This window comes from Rhipicephalus sanguineus, chromosome 2, assembly GCF_013339695.2.
Source record: "Rhipicephalus sanguineus isolate Rsan-2018 chromosome 2, BIME_Rsan_1.4, whole genome shotgun sequence".
Taxonomy (NCBI): Eukaryota; Metazoa; Arthropoda; class Arachnida; order Ixodida; family Ixodidae; genus Rhipicephalus; species Rhipicephalus sanguineus.
In genome coordinates, this window is record NC_051177.1 from 212648687 (window position 1) to 212676542 (window position 27856).

Below are 27856 nucleotides of genomic sequence, written 5' to 3' on the forward strand. Positions count from 1 at the left end.
ATGCATCCTTTCAGCTGGTTTGTCACCGCATTGGTCCACACTTCCGCGGCTGTTTGAGGAACGTACCCTGCGTGCACGTCATCGTGAGAGATGGCACTTAACTTACTTTCGTGTGGAATGATGAACGTAAACTTGCTGCAGGAGAGAATAAACTGAAGATAACCAGGAGAACGTAGCAGATCATGCTAACGCGTTTGCGCCCTTCATATCCTAGCTATCTTTTGTTTCGTCTATTCGATTTGTTTTACAAGGCTGCCTCCCGCGCTCTGCTGTTTCAAGCCATTTCATGCGAAGCCGAATATGTCAGTCGTGGCCGTGGTACCAAAAGTAAAAAAAAATCAATTACATGGAAAAAAAAATAAAGACACGGTCCCGTAGGCATTCGCCTGAGACGACTCCAAAACGAAAGCCATATGGCTTTCGTTTTGGCTTTTTTCGTCAGTCGATGCATTGATCTTCCCTCGCCCTTCTCCTAAAGTATCCTAAAGCTTTCTGTACATAACGTGGTTTCGGAGTGCCCACAGGATCGAAGGCATTGCTTTCTGCACCTCGCCTGCTTTTACATTGCCTCCGTGATTGGCCGTCGATCATGGAGGCAATGCAAAGCGATTATGTCATGTGATGGCGTCGTCATATGAAGTCATGAGGAGCTTGTAATTAATTATCTGTCGCGCTGCAGCAAACGATGCGCCGTGTTATGACTAACAGACCCCCAGCAACACATTGCAGCAAAAAAAAAAAAAAACGCGGGGAGAAAATTGTTGTGTCAGGACTTTTAACATGTATATTAATTTTATGTCAAAAATAAACGCAATTTTTTGCCTGCAAAAAAAAACCGAGCGTTTTTTAATTTTTTCTTCTAATTATGGTCAGAGATCTGCTTTTTTATTGTTATTACACATGTTAAAACGACGTCGAACCCTCGAATAACGAAGGGGCGCGCACGGCAGATTGAGCAGATCACAATGACAACAATGGTTTCGCGCGCTTTCATAATTGGCGCTTGCGCGCTGGCGTTCGAACGTGGTGCAAGTGCAACGTTTTGGTGGTTGTGTTGACAAGTTGACAGCACTTCCAAGGCACTTCTCCGAAGGGTGGACGATGGCGAAGAACACACTCTTTTCTTACTTCACCAAGGTCCCAAAACCCAGCAATGGGGCTGTGGGGAATGCAGAAGGCGAAAGGTCGTCGCTGGGAGCATCGGGTAACTTGGCTCTCTTTCATCAGCTCTTTAAAGTGCTGGGTACTCTAGCTCTTTCGTTCTTGTGTACAGGTGCCCCGAAAGTAATACGGAGCACGCTAGCTGTGGCCAAACTGCATGCCAGCGCGCTCAATCAGAGGAGTGGTTCTTTATTAATAAACGGAAATGTGCCCGAAGATTGTGCCATCTTCGTTTAATTTAAGAGCCGCTTCTCTGTGAGAGCACGCTGGCATACATTTTTGCGTGGTTTGGCCACAGCTCGCGTGCCTCGTTTTACTTTTGGGGCACCTGTACTTGCGGGTGGCTGGCGAACAAAAGTACGCGAGGATTGTTTGCAGCTACGTGGTATACGCGTATTGCCTTACCGATGCGTAGTGGGTACATTGCTACTTTTCAGTGGGATGAATTATGGCGTATTAGGTACGTGCCTACTTCGCAAAATGATTATAATTACGCTGCTCGGCAATTGACACACGGAGCGCGTGGCTGCTGTAAGCGAGAATGACTGTGAAGGCGTTCGTGACACACTGTGACTGCAGGCGGTAAAGTTTACAGTCTGTGGTTATCAGTGGACCCATCGTAACGTACGCCTGCAGCTCCAGCCGTCTGAAGCTGCAGATGGAACCTTGAAGATGGAACCTTGAAGGTGCAAACATCCGTTTGCACCTTCAAGGTTCCATCTTCAAGTCACAAAAAACCAGTGCACATTCACAACGCAGTCAAAAATAAAGCTCACCACCACATCGCTGAACTTGCAACAACCTTTATTTGAAAGCAACCACATATTGATATGGTGACAACCAAATCATTGCGCATGTCACTGCCAAAGCGCTCATTATCAGTATCTAATGCCCTGTCAGAGGAATTGTAGCTCTTTATTAAAGGTACCGACAACAGGCCAGAACGTGTGATTAGATCCTGGGGGAAATAGAAAGACCATGAATTATTGGGACATGTTCAAGCATCCTCTTGGCAATCTGAGTAGGATTTCTATTTTCAAAGGTCAAAGAAAATCGGTATGTTGCGAAGCCTAGCGGAAAAGCCTTAGAGCTGGATTATGTAGTCGTTCACTTCGATGTTCGTAGACTGATGCGTACATGCACACTGGAACGAAGGTTCAAAATTAGAGTGTGTATGTTATCCATCACTTTTGCACACCAGAATGAAGGTTCAAAATTAGAGTGTTTATATTATTATCCATCCCCACTCTATTCTGTGCTGCTTAGTAGATGTAGGGAGTTGACACTGAGAATTGGCGCTGCATTCGCGGCAACTAGTGGAACATGAGCTGTGGTGCATGCCTAGCAAGCCTCAGTGCACAAACACGAAACGCTGCACGCTCACTGCCCACTGTTTGCGGCATGTGTAGTGTGTACGACCACATTTGCCACGGATTGAAAAATTCTGATCATAAATGCTCTATGGCATTTTCCATGTTACCATTCTGTGATTAGACACTCTGACCGGTAAGCTTGCCATTGCACTAAAGAAAACGGGTACCATAAAAATTGGTTGTCAGTACCTTTAAATAAGAAGACAGACACTGAGCTAACACACTGCTTGCCTAACCTATGAGTCATCTCAGCTTCAATTATTTTGCATGCGTGCTTGGTTGTATGCTTGCTGAGTATTTCTGCTTCTTTAAAAGGTGGCTGACAGTCGCACTTGGCACAATGTTGGGTAAAGAAGCCCTCTCGCCCATTCAAAACGTTATTGTTAGCAAAACCTTTCATTATCACGTGTATTAGTTTGTCCGATGTACTGTTTGCCACAAACTAGAGGTATAATATCATAAACACCTTCAACGCATTCATAAATCAAAGTTCTATGTTGCTTTGAACATAGATTTTGGTCCTGAGCATTCCCTTTAATTTGCGTCAGCTTAGACAGGGAGGATAATTTCTGGGGGGCCGAGAAAACAACAGAGACATGCTATCTTTGCATTATCCTCTTAAGATTGTGGGATAGCTCGTGAATATTGTCACGGTGTCGTGACGTCGACGAACGCAGCAGTCGGCGTGTCCAAGATGAAACTCTTTATTTGGCCGAACTTGTGGCTGGAAAACGGAAAGTCAAACTACAGCAATACACACTGTACACTGATAGCGGCGAACAGAGCGTCGGCCGTCGATAAGCTAAACCACGGCAAGGTGCACTGGCATTTTATACATGCGGCATCGATTCGAGCCTTATCACTGGTGGCTGCGTTAGTTCCAGAATAATCTTGACTATTTGCGTCATGGGCACAATCTTGACAAAATGGTCTGCTATAATCTGGAATGTCCCCAGGTATTCTGGCGCAGCCCGCGCTAGACAGCGATCACACGTGCAACGGACCAGTTACACAAACATAGCAAAGAAGCGTGCGTGGCAATATAAGGGATTACTGCTTGCTTATTGCTGGAATCTTGGTGTGGCTGCGGCAGATGCACGAGTGTATTGGGTAGCCTTTTGGCTCAAGACACTCGTATATGCTCAAGATAGCCTGTTTTGGTTAACGATGCCGACTGATGCAGTATTGCTTCAGTCATTAAATGTGGGCATGATTTTTATGCAGTATCTTGAAAACACAGATTTGTGATGCCAGTTTCACCAACCTTGGGTGTGCAGAATGAAAAGACAACAGAGGTTTATTGGCTCTAGGTTCATACTTTCATCATGTGCCTTCATGGCTAAAATGGCTACATGGCTAAAACTTTCAAGATGGCCGCTTGTGCATCACCAACTGAGCCATGGTGTGGAGTGGCCGTGGAAACGTCGTTATATTGTGCGAGCACGTGACAAGAAGTTCATACCGCGTTGTGATGTCAGGGTACAGTATACGAACTGAAACTAACTTTTAAAAACATACTGTAATTATTTTTTAGGGTTTACTCGTGCTTAGCACTACCTTTTCTAGGCTCTTGAGGGCTTGACCTTTCATTTGACGCAAAAAAACAACTGAAAATATTCGTGTCAGTACCCCTTTAAAGGGCCCCTCACCAGGCCACATAGCAAATTTTAGTTAGACGCTGCAAGTTGCTGCGTGCCGAATGAGGAGCAGTATGCCGCAAGAATTTTTCAAATCGGTTCATTACGAGCTGAGAAAAACAATAATTTGTAGCGGCGCGAAACCATGATGCGAGGAGGTGAGTTTCAAACCCTTGCCACTCGCCCCGTGTAGCCTTAGCAAGCCAAATACCTTCCCTGCCCTCTTCACTTGACACATACGCATGAACACGTCATGCGCATGCATGGTCACGTGCGCATGACGTGCCCGAGCACGCGAGTGGCGTTGCACGGCCGCTACCTTTTTTTTTATGTAGCGGCCGTGGGCGTTTTGTCGGCGTTCTCTGTGTGTACTGCCTGTTTCTGCGGGACGGGCATGAAAGTTGAGACATTTGTACTGGCACGAGAGTGGCGGTATCATGAGCCAGTGCCGCATTGACGTTTAGTTGGACGCGGTAGAATAAATGAGCATAATGAGTGCTCGAACGCGCCAGAACATTACTTTCGTTTGCAGGGCTGGCGTCTGCTCGATGCGCTAACCGCGGGGACCCGAACACATGGGAAAGGAAGGCCCATTAGCCCCGCATCTCGCTTCAATTCACGAAAAAAAATTAAAAAGACGCACACATTCCCTTTGTGTGTCTCATTATTTCTCTCAAGTTTTATTAATTTATTCAAGCAACAAATTACACAAGCTACACATGTCATGTCAAATAATTATCGCAGTGTCACGTGCTACTGTTGGCGACGTCACAGCGCTACCATCTACGTAAGGCCATTTTCTCATGTACGTCATCCCCTCATTCTCTAAAGCGCGCGCCCGCGAGAGGAAGAGCGAGCAGCGTTCACCTTGAAATTTGACCCATTTCTGCGGCGCGTAGCGTTGCAAATTTTGGCAGACGTGATCGTGAACGCCGAGTGTATGCATTGCGCTCGTTAGCTCAAAATTGTCAAACCTGGTGAGGGGCCCTTTAAGTTATGCACCAAAAGGCAGCTGCATGTATAGTGTATGATATGCTTTGTGCTGCTTGTTTGATGCAGGAGTGTCCTGTCCTTATCGTCTTCACGACATCATTTGGGCCAAACTGGAAGGCTATCCCTATTGGCCAGCCATTGTATCAGCACCTCCTGGGGGAGCTTGCTTTGTGAAAAAACACAGCGCACAACCATCGGTGCATGTTTGTTTCTTTGACTCATCCCCATCTCGAGCATGGGTCAAGATAAGGTGAGTCTTGCTCACTCTAGTTGTGGTCTCACCATTGTGTCATCCCTGTGTTTAACATGAGCAATCCGTGACAGGATGCCAGGAAGAACTATGTAAGCTATAAGATTTGATTGATGTGTGAAAATTGCGCTTAACACTTGTGGAACTTTGCAGCCTATGCAGATCCCAGCTGTGTGTTCAAATAGTAGACTCTCGATAATTCAAACTTGAGGGGACCTCAGGATTTTATTTGAATTATCAGAAGTTTGAATTATCAGAAGTTCTCATAAATATGACTCAGGGCAACACACCAACTAACATTGCGATGTTTATTGTTTCTCAGTGCCGTAGCAGCGTCATAGACTGCTCTGTATGATTGCCAGTAAAATTTTTAGACACCAGCGATAATACTGGTACTTGTTATTATACAAAGCACGCACGGGTGTGTAATTAAGGGACGAAATGTGTTGCGTTTCACGACAGTTGCTAGCCCCTTCTAATTCTTAGGACACTTTCTCGCATGGCATACTGCAGAGAAAGTGACCTTAAGAAACGTTTGGCATGCGATAGATCAAGGCCAGACTGTACAGTTTTTTTTTTTCCCTCGGTCAGCACGAGATTATTGGTGCGCAAGGTTCGGCTAGTTGGCCGTTTTGTAGGCAGGCAATCAGTTTTATTTGCGCCTGTTAGTAACAGAAGAATGTGAATGTTCAGCTAGAAGCAACAAAGGAAGCAGATATTTCCAGACATGGGCAAGCAAAAAGTTTGAATTAACCGAATTTGTACAGTGAGGCAGTTTGAATTAAGCAGCTTTAAAATACATTGAAAACATAGTGGGTCAACCAAAAATTTAAGATTTGTTTGAATTAACCTAAAGTTTGAATTATCGAGTCTACTGTATCTGTTTATCGAAGCCCGCAACAACAGACATCAAATAAAACTAAAATATTTCCTTTGAATTATCTATTGCAATTCACATCGTTCTATGAACCATTGCTCATTGTTCTCTTGTGTGTTGCAATTGACTGTTGTCTTGTGTGATACAAGAAACAGAGCTGTGGTCTAAAATTGCGTCAAAGCAAGGCAACAGCCTGAATTAGGCACCTCCGTTTATCGTGGCCGTGTTTTGTTTTGCGACGTTGCTTCCCGAAATAAGAACCAAGCAAGACTCGTTACGGTGTTGCGACTTCCCGTCACTGGGTTCAGAGTCCTTCAGTGCTTTTCTGGTCACAAAACTTCGCTTTAACACAATGAGAGAGCTTGCTATGTTGCTGCAGCTGCCATGTGATGGCACTGGGAGCATGGTGGGGGCTAGGCGGAAGCTGCATGCTGTGTTGGAGAACTGGGCGCCCAAGGAATCCGGGAGCATTGGTGTTCAGTTTTCCTAATTTTTCTTAACGTGTGGATCTGACAGCTTCGAGCATTGTGTGCAAGGACAGAGGGATCATGCACGTGTCACGATTCTCACTCTTGCCATAGGTACCAGTCAAAACGTCTCACTGTTTTTCTTACTGAGTGACGTCGATAAGTGGGAAAAGTGGAAACTTGCAATACTGCTACAGGAAGCTGGCATCTCTACCTTTTATTCTTAATGCGTCTGAGTGTGCGAAAAGCATTGGGACACCACCGCTGTTGTTCGAAGCAACGAGTTCATAGTGAAAGAAGGTGCTGTGTCTTTGCAACGTATCAAGCCTAGGCTTCTAGCGTGTTCAAAGGCCTGCCATTGCACAAGCCAAAGCCATGATCCCGGTCAGCAGGGATTAAGCCAGTAGCAAAAAGATGTCTGTCGTCGCCCGACATTGCTAAAGATGAAATTCTACACTGTTCAAGAAAGGAGACGTCTGATACGAAGTTGCGAGCAGCAAAGGTAAGCTAAATAGCTTCGCATAGCTACACCGCTTTTTTTACCCCTCTGCTCCCAAATGCCTCAGCTGTGCTTAAACCAAGTTTTGCATTGTTCCGCAGATGCAACAGTGGACATCGATATGTGCACTTACAGACTACCAAACAGAAGTTGTGTTCGTTTTTGAAGTAGCAGGCAATGAAAGGCCAGCTCCGGAGAGTGCTGCAGTGACTCCACCAGTGCCAGATGAAGCTTGTTGAACACACCTTTCCTTTCAGAATAAATCAGCAGTGCAGCAGCGCTATGCTAGTGAACACGTGTGTTTATTTTCTGTAGATCAGTGATGTTACCCAAGGCTTCATTTCAGTTAATCAAGTCTCCCTTATCCAGTCTTCATTACACAATTCATTGTACTGCACAGTGCAAGTTTTGACCCTCCTAGCAGCACATGCTGCTGATCTGAAGCATGCCAAGTTAGAATGGAGTTGGTGGTGGGACTAGAAGGTGACATTATGCATGTGCAACGAACGTGAGAATAGACCTTATGCAAAATCAGCTGCTGTCTAGCGGCCGCCGTGCGCATTTCCGCCATGTTGAAGGCTAAGCACGCTCTGCATATGCACACACTGAGCGTACGTATCAACGTGTAGTGGCCGATAGGAGCGGCAATGCCGACATATTTTCGTGCATCGTGTTGCTCAGATTGAGGAAATTGGGATGCTGAACAAAGGTTTGCAGGAAATTAACCTCAGTTTTATTAGCTTTCCTCGCGGCCGACGAGAAGTCACAGATCGTTCTATTGCTCCGGGTACTGCTTACGACTAACGCCATGTTTATGTTTGCTATCCTTGATAGATGCGGTATGTGACAACAAGCGGCACTCGTCAGAGAACACTCTTTTGTGTCATGCCGGAATGAGGCAGTTTTTGCACCGTGTGCTTGCAGGCACAAACAAACCGGCTTCGTGTACAAGCTTCAAAGTTGCATCGCGGCTACTCGCACATGCCTGCGCTGCTGCTGACAACATTACTTTGTTTATTGCATTGTGATAACAACTACATGTTAGACAGGTAGCTCGTGCGCGTCATCGATTCTCAGCGAACAGACCGTGTGTACTGGAGCATGTCCTTTGTAGTTTATGTTCGAATGCCTCGTGCGCGTATTGCTACACCATGTGTATTTTTCAAGCATTTCATGTGCTATCACTGCCAAATTGAGAGGGCTGCCCGGATTTTCTGACCGCCCCTTAGTATTTCTTTAAAATTTATACCCTAAGAAGAGCCCATATCAGGTTCTCCCAATTTTTTTACATTTTAATTGTGCGGTAATTCTATACGTAACATACGTCGGCGCCTACAGCGGTGAAATATTTTTATTGAAAAAATAAAAAAGAGGACGACGTTTTATCTAAAGTTAGATGCACAACACGTCAGGTCGACATAGGCTATCTTTTATGAAATATATGCTTTGAAATGGGTCAACAGCACTTACAGTCATCCCTGTGCCTAACTGTGTCACGTGCTAAAGCCTCCTCCCAACCATCCTACACTACACGCATGATGCTCAGATAGCTAACAGCGCTTTAGTCACTACACTCAAAACAGGCAGACAAAATTTATAACCTAGCGCAAAGCTTCAATCTCAATAACGACAGGCTTACATGTGACTCGGTGACAAACTTGTACCTTCTTCTCGTTGTGAGGCAGTTCTTTACACATAATAACTGTCAACGTAATAAGTACGAAAAGCCGGTAACGTGTAAGGCCCCTAAACAGTTGTCTGACGTTTTTATGCCCCGAATCAGTAGCTTCTTCAAACCTCCGACAAATGGCAGCAATTTTGCATAAGGTCTATTGCAGTTGCCTAGGTGCCCTTGCATACATGTTAAAAGACAGGGTGTTGCAAACACGAACACCAGAGAGAAGTGAAGACACCACAAACGCGATTGTTTGTGGTGTTTATGGTGTCTTCAACGCGATCTGGTGGTAAGAAGTGCGCCATCTGGTGGTAAGAATCTTTCGCTACGTTGATGACTACCTTATTCTTTTCCGGAAAAATTGTGCACCTTTTCACCACATTAATCTCTTGAAGATATTTAAGGAAAAGGCGTTTGGGCTGAATTTCACTTGTGAATTACCGAATAACAATTGTTTGCAGTTTTTGGACCTCTGTTTTTGCAATGTGACCATGTTTGCTGGTGCTTCTCACCGCGTTCCAAGAAATCACTGCTTAGTTATTCTTCCGGTCATTCTAAGATTATTAAAAATGCCATCGCTATGAACTCTTTACAGTCTGCCCTCAAGAAGTCCTGCATACACAATCTAAGGATAGCTTTCAGCAGCAGATCCACTAAAAAACGCTGGGTTTCCCGCACATGTGCTTGTGTCAGCGTCTGACAGAATAATCAAGAAGATCAAGAAGTGTAAATCCCACCCGGTTGAAACTGCTGAACCAGGCAATAAACAAGTCCAGGAAGTATGCTGTCATGCTCTATGTGCACCGGCTGTCACATCGTTTTAAGAAGATAGCCAAAAGTTTTGACGTCGACGTTCTTTTTCCTTCGAACGAAAAAGTTGGAAAAGCTTGTGCTGCTGTTGAAAAGAGGGCTGGAGGAACAGTGGGTGTAGATTGCATGGTTAAACATTGCAATCCTGCCGTTTCCTGCTCCTTTGGTGTTTGCTATAGGATCCTCATCTCCTGTGGAAAGGTGTATATAGGCCAGTCCGGCAGATGCATCAATGAAAGACTTTGCCAGCACAATAATACTTTAAAGGGAAAGCTGACGTCACACCTTTCGGCACATTGCAGATCATGTGGATGCAAACTGTTTTTCAGTAACACTGTTATTATGCTGAAACATAAAGACAAAATGGCGCGGGAGCTCGCTGAAGCGTTCTTTATCAGAAACAAGGGCAATGATTGTATATCTGAACCGTCTGTTTGTCCGCTAGATTGCGAGCTACGCAAGGTCATCCATTTTTTTGACGTCGCCTAAATTTTCTGCGCAGGTTTGTGTTGGTTTTTGTCCTGTTCTTTTTGTTTCATTAAAACTTCAGTTGTTAGACAGTGTTCATACTGTGTCCTTCCTTTCTTGTGTTCTGTCTTGTTTGCACTGACTTTTTTACAATATGCATCAATTCCAACTCGCCCACCTCTCTACCTTACTAGAAGAAAAAGTTCCGTTGCCGAGAGTCGAACCTACGACCCCTTGCTCTGGAGCACGCGGCGCGGAACCACTCGGCCACAGACTGTACTTCTTCAGCTTACCAATGGCGAGCCATTTATATACACCATTTACCGTTGGTGGCACTTAGAGCTGGGGGGCTTCAGCGTGTTTTTATCACGAGCGAGATGGCGCGGAGGGCATGCTTTAAAGGTCATCGCCCCACACGTGGCGATGCGAGCGCGCCTGTACAGGGGGTGTCCTGTGCGTGCGCGCTTATCTCGCGATGGGGGCAGTTTGTACATCTTGTGCTTTCACCACAAGTTTCCGTTGACGTAACAGAGAGCACGAAGGTCACTTCGCTCGCTGCAGCGGCCGTGTTTCCAAAAGGAGCGTGCTTTTCACACACGAAGTAACAGTTGTGACAGCTGCTAGTTCTCACTCGTCCTGAGTATGTTCTTTTCGTGTGTCCTTTTTGCTTTAGAGCGCGCTGCAAGTTTCGAGCTGCTTACCGTTCGTCACGTGACATTACAATTTGTTGCTATAGCATTCATTCCTTCGCCCTTGTGGTGAAACAATGCAATAAACGCCCAAGCACCCCCGTAAAGACACGTTTCACTTTCGTGTTATACCGATTCCTATGAAAGGGGGATCAGCCATGTTCTTTTTTTTCCCTTGTTCGATGTTGTTTGCGGTTGCGGAATGCTTTGGCAGAAGGTCAGAAATGGCTCGGCTGAAGCACGAAAGGAAAAAGAACGGCCGGAGGTGGTTGCTTATATACATAAGGTTACGCACAACCTTAAAAAGGTTGCAAGTCGGCATGACGTATCATGCCGCTATTCGCAACCCCAAACATACCATGCTGGTATTTGCAGCCCCAAACAAACTGGCGAAGTTGTGCCCTCACATAACAGGAAGCCATGCTGAATAGCTGAAAGGCTGTAAAAGGAAGCATGCTCGGCCGTGCACCAAGTGTGCCACTGAAGTGGTTTATGAAATACCCCTAACGTGTGGAAAGAGCTATGTTGGCCAGACGGGGTGCTGCGTCAATAATCAAGCAAGGGGACATGCTCTCACTGTAAGAGATAAGGGCGGTGCGCATTTCAGCACGCATGTGACATCATGTGGATGCACGGCAAGCTTCATGGAGATTTGGATCTTGGGAAAAAGCAAAAACAAGATAGCACGGGAAATTTTGGAGGGGTTTTTCATACAGAAATGGGGTAGTAATTGTATAAGCGAAACTTCAATCAACCTGTACGAGTCGTAAGTGCGGTATCTAGAATGTGTCCTATAGTGTGATTAGGTAGACGATGGTTCGAGCATGTTGCACATGCGTTGGCGGAAATGGATTTGTATTTGCCTCTTTTCCTACAGTATGTAATATGCCTTGTATGTTCGAATAGACATTTTACAGCGAAAGCTGTTATGAGATCATTTCACTGGCCGTTTTTGGCGCCGTAGTTGTCCGCCGCCGCCGCCGGTGTCCGTAACCAGTATCGCTCGAAATAAGAAAAAAATTCCAGGATGGAACGAGGTTCGAACCTGGGCCCTCTGCGTTGGAGCCCAGTATTCAACCTCTGAGCCATGCCGGTGCTTGAAACTGCTTTGCAAAAAGGTCCTATACAGGCTTCATGTCAGGAAGGAACCACATCAGCATATGCAATATAGCGTGGTAGAAGAGTAAAATAAGCACCAAGCGTCGCACAACACGAATTCTGTACCCAGGCGTCACACAATGCGAATTGCGCAACGAGTAGGTTGTTGAATGCTTCCAACCCATTACAGAGGGCTCTGCCATAATTCTTCGTCGTCATCAGGCACAGCATCAACATAATGCCTTACATGCGTTTAGCAGGTACCACGGCACTCCGTAGAATGACGAAAAATGGCACAGTGCCTGCTGCCCTACTTCTAAAAAATTACAATGATTTATAGCGTAGTGGGTTCCTCGCAAGTGCACTTGTATTGGTTGCCAAGGAAGCCCATAAGTGCATGATCCATTTCCTCGGGGTCTCAGTAAAATTACAATGATTTAGAGCGTAGTGGGTTCCTCGCAAGTGCACTTGTATTGGTTGCCAAGGAAGCCCATAAGCGCATGATCCATTTCCTCGGGGTCTCAGTAAAGTTCTTCGCCCCCATCCCCCCCGTCACTCTCCCACGTCAACGTATGTTATACAGCGTGACGGGAGAGGGAAATAGCGAGCGGGCGTCACCCAATGCAAACTACATAACTGGTGGGCCGTTTAAAGGTTCCAACCCATTACAAAGGGCTGAGCCATAATTCTTCATCGTCATCAGTCGTCGCGTCAACAAAGTGCACATAATGCCTTACAGACGTGTAGCTGGTGCCTCACTTCTCCGCAGAATGATGAATAATGGCTTAGTAAGTGCTTCCCAACCTCACAAAAATTGTTATTTATTGCGTAATGGGTACCTTTCTAGTGTGCTTGTATTGTAGCCCCAAGAGAGCTTACAACGGGCTCTAGAAACACCGCTCTTCCAGCTTTCGCTGTGACTGTGTTGCGATTTCAGCGCAGGCCTGGCGTTTTTATTTCGATAATGCTGCTTGTTCCTTAAACCGTGAGTTTCTTCAACCTCATGATGCCATGTTGAGTGGAATGCTTTGTGTATGCAGGCTAACCAAGCCGTTCACAGGCGCGGCTGATCCACCTGCGCGTTCTACTGATGCCCATTGGATCCGTGGTGTGGCAGAGGCTGAGAAGGCACTCTCTCTGGACCCGTCTGACCGTATGGCGCTTCTTCCTGCGACTAATGATTCAGGTCTGTACAACTTTCGCTACACTAAGGTGCTGCAGGGCCACCATGAAACTGAAGTGGGCTAGAGCATCCCACATGTATGGCTAGCTGTGTCTTGGCAAAAGGAGGATCCTGGGAGGTTCATTCATTCATTCTTTATAGGCCCCAAACAGGGGTGTTACATAAGGGTTGGGAATACAAAAGATCAAAGGTTGTTAGGGTGAAAGAAACGCAGGCACTTCTTCCGTGAAGGCAGGTGAGCTGGTGATGGCAGTGATGTAGGGAAGACCGGTACGAGGGAATAAAGAAGACAAAAACGTGACGGTGCGCTCTTTGTGATGATTGACATTTAGAGAATGACCTGTGTGATCTGATACTTGTGCTGGTGGTGAGATGTATGGTGCGAGGGCGAGGGGACTGTACAAAAAATCTGTGAAATAATGATAAGTTGGAAATGCGACATTCCACACGAAAGAGATGGTAAATCAGAGGCTGTTTTTAATGATGATACGCTGATGTCATATGAATATTGCCACGCGCGCTTCTTTTGTTATTTTTATGCAACTAGTCTGTTGCACACGTAGCCGCTGCCTTGCGCAAGCCGTGCCCTAATGTCTGGGAACCTTCAAGATTATGTTAGAATCTCCTTATAGGCTTGTGCGCGAAAACGCAAACAGCTGAGATTATTCTGGATGTAACACGCCCACTAGCGGTAAGGCTCGAATGTTCGACGCCGCATGTATAAATGCAAGCACTCCCGAAATACGTGACATAATAAGTGGCGAGCCTGTGCCAGGATGTTTCCAGCTTTTGGCCCAGTCACGTATCGTCGGTTGTTGCAACGATGGATGGGGAGAAGGTATTAGAGTCATTCGGGAGAAAAAGCTCAATAAGGAGCAAGCTCTAAAGTTTATTGCAGACGAAAAGGAACGTGTTCGAAGAGAGTGGGAGAATAAGAAAGAGGAGCGCAAAGGCGTACTAGAGGCAAGACACGCCTATCTCGAGGCAAGTCGTGCCGAACTCGAGGCAAAACGCGCCGTAGCGTTCGACGCTTATGCTCGAGAAAAGCAGGAACTCGAGCTCAAACTGCGATTGGCACAAGCCAAACAAGCCAAAGGGTACATTGGACAGGATGAGAGAAGGCCCCTAGAGGTTTCATTGGGAGAAGTCATTGTGCCTAATTTTCAGACTTCTGTCTCCGCTGAGCAAAGGGGCAGCAAGCACGCTAGTTGTGCAAATGATAAATTCTTGTTAGGAATGAACAGAAGAAAAAGGGCTCAAATGTTCATATAGTGATAGTATAGCAACGGTTAGTGAACTGCATGCCAGTGTTGTTGAAGAGGGTACAGTGGTAGAGAATGCGACACCTCCAGACAACAAAGAGCCAAAGGATAGCTCTTCGCTAATAAGCATGCATGCTGAAGGTAAACGCATGTCTCAATCGAAAGAGAAACGCCAGAGAAGAGTAGGAGGAATGGAGTGTCCCATACGCAGGGTGGTAAACGTGTACAATTTAAAGGGGACGCAAACTGATCCAAGGGTATTGAAAAGTGGTTGCAGTTATCAGGACGCAAGAGTTGCCCAAGCTGTGAACAGTAGACGTGCAAGATGCAAGAGAAAGAATGCTGTGAAAACGCGTAAACTAGGGTTTAATTCTTTGGATGCAGAGAGGGTCGTGCAAGTAACCAGTGGCAGACATAAATGTAGGATGCAGCCTGGGAAAGTTGGTTCAAAGAGGCGTCCCCGTGACGAGAAACAGAGGAAACAGCCAGAGTGAGTGTCCTAAACGATGTGTAACGAATTGACACAGGAAAAAACTGAAACAGTTGTGCAATGTGAAAAAGCACAGATTTAAGCATGGTGTATGAAACTGGTGGCTGCTATTGTGTTAAAAGGATTCTGTGAATCGAAATAGGTTTTGAGTATACTGTTATTAGATGACCTTATTTGAGTAGACCTCGATAGACAGGGTATTTGTGCAGATTTTTAAAGAATGAGTATTGCGGATTATGCATAGTAATTTCTGCGAGTGTAGAGGCGCTGATCTGGTTTTACGAATGATGAACTCGTGGATATTGTGAATGGTCGAGTGCAGTGCTTGGTGACGTGTCAGCGAAAGTGCGATGTGATTATCAGCGTTCTGTGAAGGCAAGTACCATAAGACAAGAGGAAGCAAGCCACAAGTTACAAGACACCCACAGAAGAGAAGAGGGCCGTAACCCTAAAGAGGAGGACAAAAGCAGTTTTTTGAGAAAAAACTCTTAAAAAGGGGGCCCAATGTCATGAGTAAAGGGGCACAAAGCGCCCCTTTACTCGAGTAAAGGGGCACAAAGCGCCCCTTTACTCATGATGGAAATTCCCCGATGGCGTGCACGATGGTGTGCACACACAGTGTCACGCCCACACTTTCTATCTATTACAATCAGCCATATATTGGCTTACGTTTATACTCATATCTGTTCACACATATCTCAATGCACTAGAATTCATGCGCCACCTCAATATTTATTGATCGGAGGTGTGATTTAAGGTGGGGGGGGGGAGGTGTTGTCATTTCTCCCCTGCAAACTCTTTCATGGGGAGTTCTTGATAAAAATATCTCGTGTGAGTCGCGTTTTCATAAAAATGTCCTACTAGATTGAAACCACCGATAACTCGTATTTGAAGTTACAAGATCAAAAGGCATATTGTAGAGCACCGATTGTGTGAGAAATGGGTGTTAAAAAACGTTGACACCATGATCAGAAAAGCTAATTTTACGATAACGGACTCATGAGTCAACTCACTCAGACTCAGATCGAGCCGTGAGTCAGAGCCTGAGTCCGAGTGAGTCCGGTTCAGGAAAGCTTTGGCGAGTCTGATTCAGAGTGAGTTCGGTTCAGGAAAATTTTGGTGAGTCTGAGTCCGAGGAATCCCCAAGTGGAAAATACAGTATTTTAGGCCGTCTGAGTGAGCTCCACATTTTTTGCTGACCCATGCCCCATTGTGACATAAAATGAAGTCACTGAGGGAATTTCGCAAAGGCACCCGGAAAAAGCCTGGAAAGCTTGGGGAAATTTGAGTTGTCAGCTCGGTAGACAACCTGGTGCTGCTTCCAGGTATGCCCGTTAGGTGGTGGCCTTCCAGGAGGAGTGGTGTGCTGGAATAGTACACAGTAGCACACCCATCATCATACCACATGTGGACGAACAACTAAAGAAATCATAAAATGAAGAGCAAATGCTCAATGTCATGACCCACATTAGTGTAGCGTCTTGCCCCTTTGTCAACCCTCCTTGTGTTGTTTCCAGTACGTTCGTCAGGGCAAAAGAGGAGAAAAAGCGATTAAAGCATTTGACAAATTCCTGTACCTCTGCCCTTACTTGATGGATATGAAAAAATGTTTGCGGCAAATTATTTATGATGTAATAAACTGTCATAGCGAGATCAATTGATGATTACTTTTAAAAGAGTTGCAGGGCCTCTTTGAGAATAGGCCAAACACAGAGCACCTCAAGGGGATGCTTGGATGTGTTACACATTGCGCACAGCCATACCCGTGGAATGGTAGTGAACCATCCAACTGTGGTAAAGGACTGGCCGTAGTGCACATCCTGCCCGAATGTTGGCAGTTTTCAGAAAAAAGCACTTGCATGTGCCAGGAGCAAGTTCCGCAACATCCAGCATGGTTCCTTGACACTGACTCACTTTTCAGCGGCAGATCAGTAATGGCTTTTTAGATTATATTTCTGCATCACTCATTAATTACCCAGGCAACCCATTGCTGCGGCAGTAGCTCTAGAAGCACGCGTTAGCCTAGCTGAGCACTGTTCCTGATCATTTATAGATTTAGGTGACCACTCGATATTCCTTTGGATTCACAGCACATTTTGGCTGTCACTCTTGTACATATATTTCATAGAGATATTTTGTACACTTCTGATTTCAGGCCTTTTTTTTATAGTTACATCTTTGGCACTCCTTGATCAAAGGTTATCCTTGCATCATACAAAAACCATCAGTCACTTATTAAAGCATTCCTTTTGACCTACCAGAATGCTTTGATGGAACTGTACAGTAAAAGCTCATTAATTTGACACTCGTTAATTAGGACAATCAGATAATTTGGACGTGTTTGCTGCTCCCGCCAGCATGTGCATTGTTTAAAAGGTATCGACACCTTTTTTTGAAGGCGAGTTTACTCTGCCATACAAATCTCCTGTATGCAGAGACGGCTGTCAGCAAGTGTGAAGGTCAGCAAATGCTGATAAGATATTTTAACTCCATATTAAAGCCAATTTTTCCATAGTGCACCTACTGACGTCGACACTAGCTTGACGTCAGGCTACAGTGCAAATTCTGGTGACTTCACGCAGCAGTATGGCTAGTTGTGATGATGTCAGGTACCAAAACTTCCAAGGTCCGCTTATGCATCACCAACGGAGCCATGGTGCGGAGCGGCCGTGGAAACGTCACTATATATTGTGCGAGCACGTGACGAGAAGCTCATACCGTGTTGTGACATCAGGGTACAGCAGGAACCGAAATTAGCTTTTAAAAACATACTGTAATTACTTTTTCAGGGCGCACTCGCGCTTAGCACTACCTTTTCTTGGCTCTTGAGGGCTTGACCTGTCATTTCAAGGACAACTGAAAATATTCGTGTCAGTACCCTTTTAATGGCATCAAACTCTTGTTAATTCGGTTGTATTTGGCTGCAACACCGTTTATTCGGACGATCCTCAGTGCACGCCGAGTGCGAAGCGCCGCAAATGTGCGACGGAAAAGAACGAAAACGGCATTCGCGGACATCCGAAATGGCAGCGGGCTTTCTGAAAGGCGTGGTTTCCATCCACAGTTGCGTTGTTGGTACGTAATAAGGCATGGGTTCCGAGCACGTTTCGGCTTAAGACACTGGGGTCTTGAGTTGCGGTCACGTTGTGAGGTCATGAATGACGAAAATTGCGGCTCACACTGCTCTTTTGTAAAATAAGCGCTGGACTTGCGTATTTCTCAAGAAAATGAAAGTACGTTGGTGTAATAGACATTTGTTTATTGTTTTCTTGATACTTCCGATTATTTTGCATTCAGTTAATTCACACGGCTCTTCCGGTCCTGTGAAGTCCGAATTAACGAGCTTTTACTGTAATATCTTTCTCCCTTGAATGCTCATGACCAGTTGGTATAATTGCATTATTTATGAGTAATTCTTGATGTATCTGATGTTGAGGTTCAGGAACAGTTTACCACTAGATTTTGTTTTGGTTACATTTTGAGTGTTCATTCCTATGACCCAGCTGTCAGTGCAGCCTGTTTATTTATTTATTTACAAGTACTGCTGTCTCGATAGACGAGACATAGCAGGAGTGGGTACATGAGTTAGTAAATCAAACTACAAGCATACAAAACATTGAATGATACAAAGCAGGAGAGGGGACACGAGTTACAATGCATGATACACGACATACAGTGCATGATAAAAGCATCACGAAATGTGGTTCGGCAATTCTTCCACAAACTGTTCATTTGGCCTTTCCCACAAGGAGCCATCTAAGCATTTCCAAATATCGACGACGCTTGGGAAAAAAAAGAGTGCTTAAAGCAATTTACAAATGGCTGAAAAGGAATAACATTAAGTGGGTGGGATCAGCGCATGGCAAGCCTAGTGGAATGACTGAAAGATATCGGCGCTTGGATGTTACTGTGGCCGTGTACAATCTGATGAAGCAGTGCGATACGCTCAAGCGTGCATCGATGAGCCAAAGGTTCTAACGACAAAGCGCTTGCGTGAGCAGAAGGAGGAAAATCGCTGTAATATCCGCAGAAAATGAACCGTATTACTTTCTTTTGTGTGGCCTCAAGCTTATTTATGTCGACTGCAGTGTAGGACGACCATACCACCGAGGCGTACTCTAGTAACGGCCTGCCTGACGAGGGATCTGTAAGCAGTTAATTTGCAGTCTGTGGTAGAGTGCTTGAGGGTTCGTTTCAGGTATCCCAGTTTCCTAAGTGCCCTAGCTCAAATGGTTTCAATGTGAAGGTGCCACTTTAGATTTTCGGTGAAGGTAATTCCAAGATATTTGAAGGTATTCACAGAGTTAAAGGGGCCATGACACCCAATTTTCGATCATAATCTGTGTTATGTAGATTAACCCTTGTGCATTCACAAATAAGCTGGCGAAACTTTAGCGCATTTGGTCGAGCACTTAATTTATAATCGAATATTTTTATAAACATGCGAGTGGCCCATGAGTCAGGCAACACTGGTGCACTCGCGAGCCGTGACGTAACAAGCAGCTAGCTGTGCAAGCGTCTGCATTGCGGCGAACGATATTGTTCCGTGTACAGCCGCACGTGATATCGAGATATTTTAGCTTTCTTCAGCTTGGCACTGAAATCGAACGATTTGCAGCGGCTGAAAGTTTGGTAGAAGACGACGGCTCCGTTCTGTGCTGCACATGACGTCACACGCGCCATTGCAAAATGGCGGCCGCCGGCGGTGGGCGGGGTTTTCAGCCGGCGATTTCTAGGGCTTGTTTTGCACTGAAATATTCGTTTACGGCCCACTTTTGAAATCTGTATAGGCATAATAGACCCTCTACATCTACTTTTCACTAAAAACCACAAATCTTTGGGCGACCATGTCATGGCCCCTTTAAGGTAGTGCCCATGGTAACTGTAGCGGAAAACTAGCGGCTGCTTTTTGCTAGTAAAAGTCATTTGTACAGTCTTTTGGTAATTAATACTCATCTGCCACGCGGTGCTCCATGCACAAAAAGATGAAAATACATTGTTGAGACCCTCTTGATCACGTGTGTTAATTACACAGATATAAAGCACGCAGTCGTCAGCGTACAACTGCAGTTTCACCGGTGTGTCTCTAATGACCTGTGCCACATCATTAATGTAAATAATGAATAGCAGGGGCTCAAGAACTGAGCCTTGTTGTACACCGGAAGTAACCGGTGCCAACGGTGACTGCGTGATTGAAAGTGATAAATTGTGTCCTTAAACGTTACTAGTCAGCTATCCAACCTAGTATTTTCTCGTCATTAATAATTTCGCTGAGCCTAAAAACAAGTTTTCTGTGACACACCATATCAAATGCTTTTTTGTAATCTATAAATAATGCATCAACTTGACCTCGATTATTCAGGGCTCAAGCGATGTCGGGGGTGAACTCAATGAGTTGGGTAGTTGTGGAAAGGCCAGGGCGGAAACCATGCTGATTCTGCAATAGTATGTCATCTTCAGAGGTACTGAAGAATATGCTTATGAATTACAGTAGACTCTCGATAATTCAAACTTGAGGGGACCTCATGATCTTATTTGAATTATCAGAAGTTCTCATAAATATGACTGAAGGCAACATACCAACTAACACTGCAATGTTTTTTGTTTCTCAGTGCCGCAGCAACATCATAGACTGCTTGCTCTGCATGATCGCCAGTAAAATTTTTAGACATCAGCGATAATACTGGTACTTGTTATTATACAAGGCATGCACGAGTGTGTAATTTAGGGACGAAATGTGTTGCGTTTCACAACAGTTGCTAGCCCCTCCTAATTCTTAGGACACTTTTTTGCATGGCATACTGCAGGGGAAGTGACTTTAAGAAACGTTTGGTATGCGATAGATCAAGGCCAGACCGTAGTTATTTTTTTCCCTTGGTCAGCACAAGATTATTGGTGCGCAAGGTTCGGCTAGTTGGCTGTTTTGTAGGCAGGCAATCAGCTTTATTTGCGCCTGTTAGTAACAGAAAGACGTGGATTTTCAGCTAGAAGCATCAAAGGCAGCAGATATTTCCAGACATGGACAAGCAAAAAGTTTGAATTAACCGAATTTGTACAGTGAGGCAGTTTGAATTAAGCAGCTTCAAAATACATTGAAAACATAGTGCGCCAACCAAAAATTTAAGATTTCTTTGAATTAACCGAATGTTTGAATGATCAGTTTGAATTATCGAGAGGTTACTGTATGTGCTCCAAGAGCTTGCAACAAGTACACGTTAAGGAAATAGGCCTGTAGTTGGAAATTTGTTGTTTATTATCCGATTTAAGCACAGGAATTACATTGGCGATTTTCCAAATTGTCAGCACTGTACATGTGTCTAATGGTATACGAAAATTATTGCTAAATAACGAGTGTTCCATTCCGCATAACGCTTCAAGAACATATTTGGTATTCCATCCGGTCCGGCACTTTTAGTAGTGTCGATGCTCAAAAGAAGGTTACAAATGCCGATATAACTAATTTAAGTCCTGGAATCGGAGATATTTCTGGGTTATCGTCAATGTCAGGGGTAGTACCGCTGTCATCTCCAAATACAGATTTGAAATAGACATTAAATGTTTCCGATATTGTCGAGGAGTCTAAACAGGACACTTCATTTATTACAAAAGATGACGGGTAGGAAGTAGTGGGATTGATGGTTTGCCAAAACTTGCGCGGATTGTTTTTCGTAAAAGAGGTTAATGTGGTGTTGAAGTAAAACTTTCTAGGTTTAGTCATAGCTTTAGTCATTTTTTCTTTCAGTTCAGATTTAAGCAAGTTTAATTAGGTGTTTCCCCTTCCGTGTTGTGTACATTCTGTCGTTTCCGCAGGCGCTTAACGAAGCGTTTGAGTTATATGATGGGCCTGATGTACCATGGGTGTGTAGCATGACGTTGTATTGTTTTCTGAGGAACAAACTGCGCAATGCACTCTCTAGCTATACTATAAAAATGGTTAGTCAATGTCTCGACACTACAGCGATCACTACAAGACATGAAATCATCAAAACATCTTGCCAGCTTAGCAATAATAGAAATGTCGTCAGCATGCTCAAAATTAAGGACAGTTTTAAACGTAGGTCTTATTGGTACACAGGCAACATTTAAGTGAACAATAACGGCCTTGTCGTCAGAAATTCCATCAACAACATTGCACTGATACCCATTCTTTACCAACTGATCACAGTCAAAAACAAGATTAAGACTAAGTATTCGCGCGTTGCATCATCAACTAGCTGTGATAGATCAAAGGCTACAGACATGTCTATTAGTGAATCACTAATTGTCCTATCACGGCCAGTTGATGTTAAAGGAGTCCTGACACAAAAATTTTCGCCCCGCTTTTTTTTGCTGCAATGTGTTGCTGGGGGCCTGTTAGTCATAACATGGCACATCGTTTGCTGCAGCGCGCGACAGATAATTAATTACAAGCTCCTCATTACCAACACAGCCTCAGTTTCGGTTTGACGGAGCTCCAAAAACGACAAGCCGCTGGGTGCAACTATCACCACCTAGCGAGTGAAACGCTCGGTCACGTGAGCACACAGAACAGTGACGCATTTCCGCGCGGTCTGTCGTCGTCGGGCTCATTGTCGTCTGATGGCGACGATTTTCTTGCGGCGGGGATGGAAGGAATTTTCGACGTGGCGAATCACTTCAGGTCTGACCCGCTGGCGAGGAGCGATTCGTCGGGAAGCGCGTAAAAACAGAAATAGCGGCTACGACGTCATGATAACTTGTACCGGCTGAAACGTTTACGTAGGGGAAGTAGGGGGTCACCTCGGGTCACCTCCGAGGGTGTCAATGCACCAGGTGCGGCCTAAAATGCTGGATCGCACTTGCGAACTTCAAAATTCATATAAAATACCTTCCAAGCTTTATTGGCTGTCGATATTTTGCAGAAGGTACACGCACGTACACGGGAATCGATCCAGCAGGCTATCTCGGCCGCGAAATTTTGTGTCAGTACCCCTTTAACAATTTCCAATCTATAGCGGTTGCATTAAAATCACCGGTTAGTACCAGTTTAGAACTGTTCAGCTTTTGATGGACAATATGATCACTGATGGCCGCATTGCACAATGTCGGGGGCAGAGTTAGGGGGGCAGTAGATGGCACAGATAACATTAGCGAGACCATCAAGCTTTAATTTGCACCATATTGATTCAACATTCGGAAGTTCTTCTAGTAAAGAGAATTCAATACCACTTTTAATAAAGAGTGCCACTCCGCCACCACGGCCACAAGGCCTGTCTTTACTTAGAACCACGTAACCAGGAGGCAAGAACTCATGATGAAGAATGTACTCAGTGAGCCAAGTCTCAGTTACACACATAACCAACTGATCATGACATGCAATAAGCCAGTTAAAGTTCTCAATTTTATTAATGAGGCTACGCGCATTTAGATTCAAAAGCGTGAAGCATTGCACTTGAGACCGTCAATCATTGCCAGTTCCGGTCAACCGACGGCTTTCTCTGATGATAGCTTTCTTAGGTATCGTCCCAAGAGTACCGAACGTTGTCCACCAACATATGATCATAGTGCAGCCTTGTCTTTTCTGCATTTTTCCTTACTTCAGCCGAATTCTGCCATGGCTGCCTGCGTATATGCCTCACTCGGACTGAGAAGTCTTCATTTATAAATACCTTTGTGCCCTTCAGCTTACTCGCATTACTTAAAATCGCGACATTCCTTCTGAAATTGAGCAACTTAATAATAACAGGTCTTGGGTTATTGCTCTTGCGCGCTCCCACCCTATGGCAACGTTCTCTATCGCTGCAGTTAACTTTTAGTTTCGACGTAATCAGCTCAGTTACAGTCTCCAATAACTCCTCTGAAGTTTTGCGAGAGTATTCAGCTAAGCCGTATATGAGCAAGTTATTTCTGCGGGACCTGTTTTCTAAATCATCGTTTCTGCGATCCAATTGATTAACAATCTCTCATAGGTCAGTTACGGCCTTTTCTAGTTCAGACACGCGCGGTGCGACTTTGGCAATTGGTGCAATAGTGTGCTCTATTTTAGTTAATCACTCTTCAAAGGATACCACCCTAGAGGAAAGACCTCTTGGCTAATTTTTGCCTGTCCCGAGAGTAATTCGAGCAACATTTTTTTAGTGTCGGGTCTAGGGTTAGTTTCCACATCACCGCACAAGAGCAACAACACCCTCAAGGAATTCATTAGTGAAACAGACACATTCATGAGGACTGCAAGGGGGTCCAGCAGCAGCAGTAAAAAACGATTGTCACTTCTATAGGTCTTAAAAATATACTTCAAACTCACCTGCAAGACAGAGCATAAGATTTTGAAGCTAGTGCTTTCCATGCTGCCATCGGACCCACTGAAGAGTAGTACACGATGCGATGCTTTTATAACCTCCGGTGGGCCCACAGGTGTCGCCTTCATGCTGTGTCATGCGCAGTTCAACCACGCATCTACAGTCCAGCGTATGTTGTAGTCATCAGTAGATTCATTTGCTGTATCCCAGCAAGCAATTTCACCGCACGAGGCATTGACGAAGCATCCGCTGGCCGGCCAAGAAGGCAAGGTGCCGAGATAGCTCGAAAAAGATGGGCCGTCCTGAACGGAGCAGTGTTTGAACTGCCCACTAGCCTTTGGGCTATCAGTTCAAACATTTTGTACAAATTTTCGTATTTGTAATAATATAGTTAATTGAGTGATTGATGGATGGTTTAAAGGCATGAATTAAGGCATGTTACCAAAATAAATGCTTTCCCAAGAGTGTGATGTGCTTGGCTCTAACTTGGCGATACTTCTCACAGTACTTCTTTTGTGTTTTCAGCTGCGAGCAACGGCACAGATGAAGAGGATGAGCAGGTATTCATGTTGCTCATTTTATTTTTGCTGTCAAATTGAACCAGTACTGAACCAAACTTACCTGTTCTCTCAACCCTTTGTGCGACAGTGGGACACATGCGTCCCACTTTTCCCTCTGCAGAAAAATTTTTCTCCTACATCACCCATTGCAATAAGCGCATTGCTAAGTCACTCGAACCTTACCCAAGTCTTCGCAATCTCGAGAAAAATTCTATTAGCACGCTTTCGAAGGGCGGAAGTAGTTGTGTTGCAAGGGCATTGAATTTCGATCATTTTTTTATGATAGCTTCTGAATTTTCCTCTTCAGATCGAAAGAACCTACCAATCAAAATGCTGGATAATTTCCTCTTTTTCTGGTTTTCCAGAGAGGCAATTTGAGCTTCCAGTCATCACGTGTTTCTGTAAATTTGCACAACAACTTGACTGATAAATGCATCGAGACGTAATCCCCTGTGAAATTGCCACGCTTATCCCTCAGCATAATTGCAGATATTGGTGCGTGGAAATATTTTTCTTGATATCATATACCTTCTGAAAATGATAGCTTCTGAATGATAGCTTCTGAATTTTCCTCTTCAGATCGAAAGAACATACCAATCAAAATGCTGGATAATTTCCTCTTCTTCTGGTTTTTCAGAGAGGCAATTTGAGCTTCCAGTCATCACGTGTTTCTGTAAATTTGCACAACAACTTCACTGATAAATGCATCGAGACATAATCCCCTGTAAAATTGCCACGCTCATCCCTCAGCATAATTGCAGATATTCGGGCGTGGAAATATTTTTCTTGATATCGTATACCTTCTGAAAAGTAGGCACATATTCAGGGACAACAGCCGTGCTGGACAATTTGGACAGCCAAAGCAAGAACAGGCAAATGGACAAAAAAATGGTTGGTGCATGCGGTGAAGTAAGCTTTACACGAACAGACCACAGTGCTAAGGAGGCCCACAAGAGGCGCACATGCAGGTGGTGTTCTACTGCTGGAAATAAGGTCCACACAACTTTCCTCTGCACAACTTGAGAACTGATAGTCTGTGCCTCTTGCTTCGGCCGTTTCATCGCAAATACCCGTTGATGAAATTGCGAGATGGTGCCTTCATGACTCAGTGGGAGAATGTTTTCCCACTTTTTGAACACACTCTCATGAGTCGGTGGGACATACATGTGCCACTTTTTTTTCAGTTAACTGCTGGCTTGATTTTGATGGAATTTGTTTCATACTATTTCTTTGTAGCTTATGTCAATATACCACAGCCAGTTTTATATCATCATGTCAAAAATATAGTGAAACCTATAGAGGGTTAATCCTAAGGAATCACACCAGCTGTTTGTCGGATATCCTATTGCTCTTATTGATAAGTGCTTTTATGTAATGCAATTGTCAAGTTCAAATTTGGGAGATGAAAACATGCCTTGGCCACCATGTTTTCACACCAAATACCCAGAATGCGTGAAACTGTGGTGTCAACAGATATGAATAATACAAAAGGGATAACTGCACTAGCTGACACACATGTAACAACCATACACACACACTGCGCCTGTGTGTGTGTATGGTTGTTACGTGTGTGTCAGGTAGCCCAATTATCCCTTTTGTATTAAGATGCATCAACTCGCCCGGCAACAAGTTCTTCTAAACTAGACATAGATAATTTGGTTCAAATCGAGGGAACAAGAAAGTAGCCATAAAGTAGCCGAGTAGGCAAGGCATTTCTTTCTGTCGCCACCGGCCTAAAAAGTAGCCAAACCTGGCAACCCTGGCCCAGACCCCACCTTGAAAAATATGATGAGAACGAAGAAGCATTATAGCATATGCCAGTTGTGGGATCTGTGAACACACGGACACAGTCACAACGTCGGGCACCAAGCACGTAAACATTCATTAATATCTTTTACAACGGCGAGCTCGCCAGCGAAATCTAATACATAACTTGTAACATGCTAAATAACCTTATACGTAATGCCTATACAATACCCAGAAAACATAACACATAAAACAACGTTGCATATACAATGTACCGCGAATGCGCTGTGCCACCGACGTACGACTCGCCACGAGGGGCCCGCAGGAAACGAGCCGCAGAATAGTGCCTACGGGCCTCCTGCGAGAGCCATCCATCCACATTCACTGCCAAAGCCTAAAGAGACTCACTGCTCTTCCCTGTGTGCCCACCTATAGATGTCAGACATATAGATTGGCATGCTTTGCAGTGCCATGGCTAGCAAAACGCACATCGTGCGACAAGCTCGGCTGCACTCGTTGACTATAGATGTCAGTAGTTTTGCAAGATGCGTGGCACCACCTGTAGGAGCAGTATTGGGTAGTACAAAAACCGACTCCCTCTCACAGTTTGCTGTGAGACCAGGTCCAACTAGCGAGTGCGTAACAACTATTGAGCTTAATATTGCGTGTGTTTGCGCATTTAACACTCAGAAAGAGAGCTGTGAATTTCCCTCCGCTAGTCGGACGCATCACTGAACTGCCATGAAGTGCTTGCTGGATTGGCTGGATTAGCTGGATCACTTGCCAAAACGACGGCGAAAACAACAGCAGAAGACAAGGCCGCTATGAAGAAATGCCGCAATCGACGCTACTGTAGCGTTGTGAATTGCCACGGACCTAAAGGACTGAATAATATTGTTCAGTTTTACCGATTGCCATAGTTGTCTTACGAAGCAGAAAGGCGAGAGTGCTGGATACGGGCCATTGCGAGCGTGTTGGGTAAGTGAAGTACCCGTGTTCTCCACAGCCGGTCACATGAGAAAGTGTGATAATGTGGCTCTGCTGTTGTTTTGCATAGCCCTGACGGGGAACCGTGGTAACCTTGACTATGAAATAGCTCAGCAGAGGCTCTGACCGTGGTGCGTGTCGTGTAATGCCGAGTGAGCAGCTAGAGGCAGATAAAAACGCGTGATTGCACGCCGCCATATCCTATAGTCTGAGTTGGCGATCACCACACAGAATCGTGCATGTACGTTTTGAAGGCTCAGAGTTCCGGTTCTAACTAGCTAACACGTACGTCACACAAGTAAATCGCAAAATGTTGGTCGTGACCACCTTCAGGTTTGTTTTGCCCGTGGCCTCCGGGATTGCCGTAGCTATCT

General features: G+C 44.9%; 1 protein-coding gene across 1 annotated transcript in view; it reads left to right on the forward strand.

The window, feature by feature from the left end:
• The first annotated feature begins 973 nt into the window (after positions 1 to 973).
• LOC119384060 (DNA mismatch repair protein Msh6) overlaps positions 974 to 27856 on the forward strand; it is a 260639-nt gene continuing 233756 nt past the window's right edge. The window contains exons 1-4 of the mRNA XM_037652348.2: positions 974 to 1204; positions 5231 to 5414; positions 13038 to 13183; positions 24715 to 24749. Coding sequence (XP_037508276.1) covers positions 1102 to 1204; positions 5231 to 5414; positions 13038 to 13183; positions 24715 to 24749 — 468 coding nt within the window. The 5' untranslated portion in view covers positions 974 to 1101. The remainder of the gene's footprint in view (positions 1205 to 5230; positions 5415 to 13037; positions 13184 to 24714; positions 24750 to 27856) is intronic.